Here is a 6347-nt window from a genome sequence, read left to right as displayed (position 1 = left end):
TCAATACACCTGAGCCACAGCCACTTCCTTTACCAACAAAACCACTATCTCAGTATTGTAATGACTATGTAGTTAGTATGGCTGTGGAAAAAAACTGTTTCACAGAGATTGCCAGAGCTTCCTGAAAGCCAGTCTTTGAGGACCCAACAGCATTTATGATGTCCCTAAAAAATTGCATCTAGGCAAAGCTGAGACCCAGTGTGTTAAAACTTGCCAATTTTCTCTTCTTCTTTGTTCCCTACAATAAAACACAATGCCAAACTCAGCATGCCAAATGATGTCTGAAGATGGATGCTCTCATTCTTGATATTGTTGGGAGCAGTGTTAACAGCCAGACTCAGGAAAACTGTGAAGAAAGGGTGGAAAAGGGTTTGCAAAAGCAGCACCTCTTTTTGTTTACAAGGTGCAGATTTTGCTTCCTTCTTTTGGGACGGACTCATATCTGCACTGTGCTGCATAAGAATCTCCACCAGGAGCTGACAGCTCAGGAGAGACTCAGTTCCTTTTTTAAGGCCATAGGAAAGTGGTCAAAGACCCAGCAACCACTCCCTTCCCCAACACTTCAGTTTAGGTTTAGCTGAGTTAACCACTTTGACAGAAATTAAGAAAAGGTCATTAGCATTTTCAGTGATCTATGCTTACAACAGAAGATAGTTCTTTCACTGACTTGACCTGAACAGTTTTGTCTAGAGAGACAAAAAGAGGTACTTGACGGATTTCACAGGCAGTAAATCAGATTGGACCACTGTGAGCTCCTACCAAAATGCAGACTGGGGGCCTGCCTCTGTGTCATTCGAGCCACAGACTGAGTTTCTTCAGCTACGTTTAGACAGAATGAAGTGGTGGTTTTGAGAATGTGGTCTCTGCAAAAGACGTTTGCAAGCACACAGGGTGCATCTCACCAATGAAAAAAGTGCAGGTGGGGCTGTAAGCAGGAAAGGGGCAAACATTGACGTGTTATGTAAGTGGTCAGAGATAATAGGACTAGTTGTGGCAGACACACTACCTGAAGTCATCTGTGTTGGGAGCAGTCTGTTGCCTTTGTCAAGAGAACGTCAAATTACCAGGAAAATGCAGATTTCAAAATCACCAACCTGCTACAAACAGCCACCAATCTGCCATGATGTGCCTGACAAAAGCAGTCACGATGACACAGGAAGAAGGAGCAGCCCTTTTACCAGACGGCAAATATCTCTATTTGAGTGGCCACCAAACACATCGATTTCCCTACCTCACTAAGTGACCACAAAGGCCATTTGTAACCTCTGACTTTCACTTCCTCACTAAGTGACCACGAAGGACACTTGGTCCCTCTGACACCTGTCTTTACAAAATCCTCTTGTCAGCTTCTCTCTGGACACACAGGAATTCTCCCCTTTTCTCCAGGGGTCTATGAGAAGACAGAGCTCCCCTACTTTTCAGAGGCCAAATGACACAAATCTGTGCTTCTGCATCTGGCTCACAGTCCTACCGGGGACTTGGGAAAGGGGAAGGGTTTGGTGACAGGAGGAGCTGACATCAAATCCCAAACCTTTACCTGCTCCCAATATAACAGAACTTTCCTCAGAGCTTTCAAAGTTCAGCTTCATCGCTTACCTCCCAGGCTGTGACTCCTTCTTGCAGGGGAAGCCCAGTCCCTCCAGCAGTCCCCAAACCAAAACTGGAGGGACAGAGAGTTTGGGCAACTCTTGCACTTTGTTAATTCACTATGGCAGCTCACTGGAAACACTGACTAACAAAGGATGAAGGACGATATCAAACAACCACTACACATGAAGAAATGTCAGTGCACACGCATAGCAATGGCCATATCTGTCTTTTGCCTTTGTGGACCTCCAAGACACTTAGCTAATCTAACATTTAGAGCTTATGATTCACAGCAATCAAAATGTCCTTCATCTCCAAGCACTGGGGAGGTCTTTCAACTGACAGGAAGATGCCACAACACATACACATGCTATAGACCATGCTGATAGCAACTGTCATCTTTTATGCCATTTGCCAAGGGTTTGCCTATCTGCTCCTCCTACAGGACTGCGAACCAGAGCTACCCAAGACCAGCACGTTCCTGCAGCTGTTGCCTGAACCCAACTCTGAAAAGGACACAGCGTTTGCCATTTTAACCCAGGACAACACCGCTGACTTGCTGCTCTGCAACACCCAGGACAGCAGATCTACCAGGTGGGTATGTTTAGTGCTGTGCACAGGTCATCTCTACACCACCAGTGGCCTGATTCCCACGGGCATTAAAGTTCCCAGAACTCATGAACGACCTGAACAAACGGCAGTCAGTTGTGTTTTACCCAAGTCACAGCATCTTTGCGGGCACTGGTTTACGCCTTGCCAATGCCTGGTCCTCCTTGGGTCAGGGCTACGGTATGGGCTGGCACGATGAGAAGGTGGCCATGTCCCAAGGTAAAACACAGCTATACTCAGTGTGCAAGCCGCTGTGCCTTCCTGGTGCTGTCTCGTTGGCTCACTCTCCCCTTTGGAAAGCCACTGCTGAGCAAAACAGCCCTGAACTACCCGCTGCTCAGATTAAATTAATAATTCCTTGGATTCTGGTTGGCCCAGGCAGCCGACAGGCTCTGCTGAGGAGGGAAAATGCACCAGACAGCAGACACGTAGGAAATGACAAGCAGCACGCTTCCAACATGCAGCAACGTGACTTCACATGTGGATGATAGGTTTCCTGGGAACTCTGCAATTTCATTCTCTTCCACAACTGATGTGGTAATGCTTGTGTGACCAATAGCCAAAAGCATTACAGATGAGAACATCAGGGTGTTTCATTCTCCTCACTGTCAAGCTTGGAGTTCCCTCTAGTTTAAGATCCGTTCTTCCTTTCCAGACCAACACACCATGGACATAATGGAAAACCATACCATAGACTTAGCCGACTGGCCACTGACAACAGAATTCGAGTACAGTGATTCAACACCGTGCCCAGGAACTGAGGAAAAGCACTTTGCAGCAAATCTTCTGCCACCGCTGTATTCTTTGGTGGTGATATTTGGCCTCATAGGCAACATGCTTGTTGTCCTTATTCTGGTGAAATACAAGAGATTGAAGAGTATGACTGACATCTACCTGCTCAATTTGGCAATTTCTGATTTGTTGTTTATATTTTCTCTCCCTTTTTGGGCTTACTATGCTGTTCATGGCTGGATTTTTGGAGAGGCACTGTGTAGAATTCTCTCAGGTGTCTACCTCCTTGGCTTCTACAGCGGAATCTTCTTCATCATCCTCTTGACCCTAGACAGGTATCTGGCCATAGTGCACGCGGTGTTTGCTTTAAAAGCTAGGACAGTTACCTATGGCATCCTCACCAGCGCCGTCACTTGGGCTGTTGCCTTTTGCGCTTCTGTTCCTGGGATAGTATTTCACAAAACTCAAAAGGAACATTCACACTATACTTGCAGTGCTCATTATCCCTCAGAGCAGAGAAACGTATGGAAGCAATTCCTGACTTTAAAAATGAACATCCTGGGACTTGTTATTCCAATGTTAATTATGATCTGCAGCTACACGCAAATTATAAAGACTTTACTGCAATGTAGGAATGAGAAGAAGCATAAAGCGGTCAGGCTTATTTTTATCATCATGATTGTCTACCTTTTGTTCTGGGCACCATACAACATTTGCATTCTCTTGCGTGATTTTCAAGGTGTGTTTTCCATCACTACCTGTGAAGGCAGTGGTCAACTGCACAAAGCAACCCAAATGACGGAAACAATCTCAATGATCCACTGTTGTATCAATCCTGTGATTTATGCCTTCGCTGGAGAAAAATTTAGGAAGTATCTTCGTAGCTTTTTCCGAAAGCAGATTGCATTCCACTTCTCTAAATACTGTCCCGTTTTCTATGTTGACACAGCTGAACGGGCTAGCTCCACCTACACACAATCTACTGGAGAACAAGAAGTTTCTGCTGCATTGTAAGTTGTGTCTAGTGAAAAAGTGGAATTGACTTTCGTAAAATCAATCTGTGATGAAAGCCTGCAGAATCTGTTTCAATATTGGCTCTAAGGCAGCTGTAAAAGATCATAGAATACTTACCAAATATTTACCAAAGCTTTTATTTGCTCATACGTTTGGGTATTTGTACATAAATAAAAAGGATGTATCAAAATAGCTAGCTAGATATGCTAATGTGGGATTCTGTAGAGAAAAGAAGTGTTCTCATTTTTTTGGTGAATATAGAAGCATCATTTTGTACTATAGTGCCTATAACCACACAAAGGCTGAGGGCCTAAGCTAGCAGTCTCATAAACTGATTTTTTGAAGTGAACTATAGATTAGAAATTGACACTGGTTCTTTGGAAACATCTGTTTACTGTACCTTAGACAAGAAATCTCACTCATTTAAATATAGTCTCAGTCACATCTTTTACTAGCCTGGTTGTGTATCTCTGTAACTAATAGCAAATTACTGATGTCTGTGATACAGAATTTTTACAAGTGGTGTGGGAAAATTTTATACATTTAGAAGAGACTGATATTTCAAGGTATATTTTCCTTTATGTATAGTTGAGTACCAACCTCTTGGATCTTTCTCGTAATAGTTTTAACTACTAGGTGTTGATATCTAAGTGACTTGAGAGTTTGGTATTTCAGAAGGCTATCTTTTAATCAACTGCTGTTTTATATGCTATTTGTACTAAAAAGCTAATATATTGACCTATCATTGATCAATAAATCAATGTGTTTACAATATTTTAAAAATAAAGTATTGCACATGGAGCTTTAACCAGGTTAGATCAAATGTGGACAATGAGTCAATGGGGTTTCAGCTTTTTAGTGCAGTGATTTTGCTTGCCATTTTTCTAGCCTACATAAGATAAAACCTTTAAAATGTGAAACAAGTGCAGTCATAATGACTGCAAAACCACAACAGCATTAGAGGTGTGAAAATTATTTCTGAATAGGGTTGACCCAGATGTTTTAGAGATAAGCATATGCTATAGACATTTAAATTGTCAAAACATATGAATAGGTAAAAATATTAATTGTTCTACAGAGTCAAGGTCATAGAGCATCTCTTTTGTTTTAGAAGCAAGTATCATTTGGGGGCCATGACAATGGTTTTTCTGCCATTTAGGAGTTTTACAGAGAGCAAAACTTCCATAATTAGTAAGACTGATGGTCTGGGCTTCCTGTTACAGCTCAGATCCTACAAAGCACTTGAACACATAGAAAACATGAAATATGGGGATACTGAGCTGCTTAATATCATACCATAATCACACTATTAATTGATTTAGGCCAAGTTGTCCTTTCTAGCATTTCTTATGTTTCCTCCAAGACATATGGTTTTGGGCAACTCTGGAGACAAGAAATTAAAAGTGAATATTTTGATTGCTGTTCTTATCCAGTAGGATAATTTCTGTTTCCCAGCTCCTCTAGATAGCCTTTTAAATAAAATTTTCAAAGACACAAGTGTTTCAAACAGCCCCAAAGAGATTTTACATTGCAGAGTGCTTGTAAAAGCAGGAAGCGAAATAGGGAAATCTTTGCTTGTCAGACCACTTGGTTTAAGCTATTCAGTTTTGTCATATTAAGCACCACTTTTGGACTACGTCCACATGGGAAGTATAACAAAAGTATACTACATCTTCTAGTTCACAAGGTTTTCATATGCATACTTTTTTTAAGACTGCATCAACTACTTTCTGGATTTTGTATATGCTTTTAAAACACATAACTATATCATTATAAGCAGAAATCAGGCAATGACAAATAAATGCATTTATTTTCTAAAGAGATAGGAAGCTACATGCAGTAACTTTTTTTTCCTCCTTCTAGAATACCTTTATGAAAATATTTTTATATTTTATTCTGTTCTTGACAAGAACTTCCATTTGGCCCCTAAGACACCTTGGCTTTAAGAAGTTCCTTTCTATGGAGGGCTTTGATGCCAGGCAGGTTATGTATCTTGACCAGCCCTGCAGGAGCAAAGTACAATAACCAAACATACAAAAGTGCACTGACAAGCTTTTCTGAGAGGCATGTCAAAAAGCAGCCCCGATCCTTCACAGTGTTCTCTTCTATAGTGTGGATCTTTCCAAGCAACAAGCAGCTTCTGAAGGGAAGAGCTAGGTCTTACAGACTGGTGGCCCAGTGGATCAGCGGCTTATTGAGAGTTTCTCTCACTTCACCAAGAAGGGACCACAACAGCAAATGAGAACAAAGCAGGTTTCAGCTATTGCAGTGAACTGTGATCCACATTCAAGTAGAAAATAGAAAATACAGCATTTGAGAGCACTGTTGCTGCATTCAATTAAAGACTCTGTCAATAGATTGTAATAATATTTTGTATTATACAATCCATTAAAGTTGTTTAACTT

The 6347-nt window shown here is 41.5% G+C and overlaps 1 protein-coding gene across 1 annotated transcript; it reads left to right on the top strand.

The window, feature by feature from the left end:
• The first annotated feature begins 2091 nt into the window (after window positions 1-2091).
• On the top strand, window positions 2092-6286 carry LOC135985301 (C-C chemokine receptor type 5-like). Its single transcript, XM_065628447.1, has 2 exons — window positions 2092-2181; window positions 2852-6286. Exon 2 carries the CDS (start codon window positions 2863-2865, stop codon window positions 3940-3942), a length of 1080 nt encoding a protein of 359 aa, XP_065484519.1. The 5' UTR covers window positions 2092-2181; window positions 2852-2862; the 3' UTR covers window positions 3943-6286.
• The last annotated feature ends 61 nt before the right edge of the window (window positions 6287-6347 follow it).

Source organism: Caloenas nicobarica, chromosome 2 (genome assembly GCF_036013445.1).
Source record: "Caloenas nicobarica isolate bCalNic1 chromosome 2, bCalNic1.hap1, whole genome shotgun sequence".
Taxonomy (NCBI): Eukaryota; Metazoa; Chordata; class Aves; order Columbiformes; family Columbidae; genus Caloenas; species Caloenas nicobarica.
This window is presented reverse-complemented; position numbering and strand designations above follow the sequence as displayed.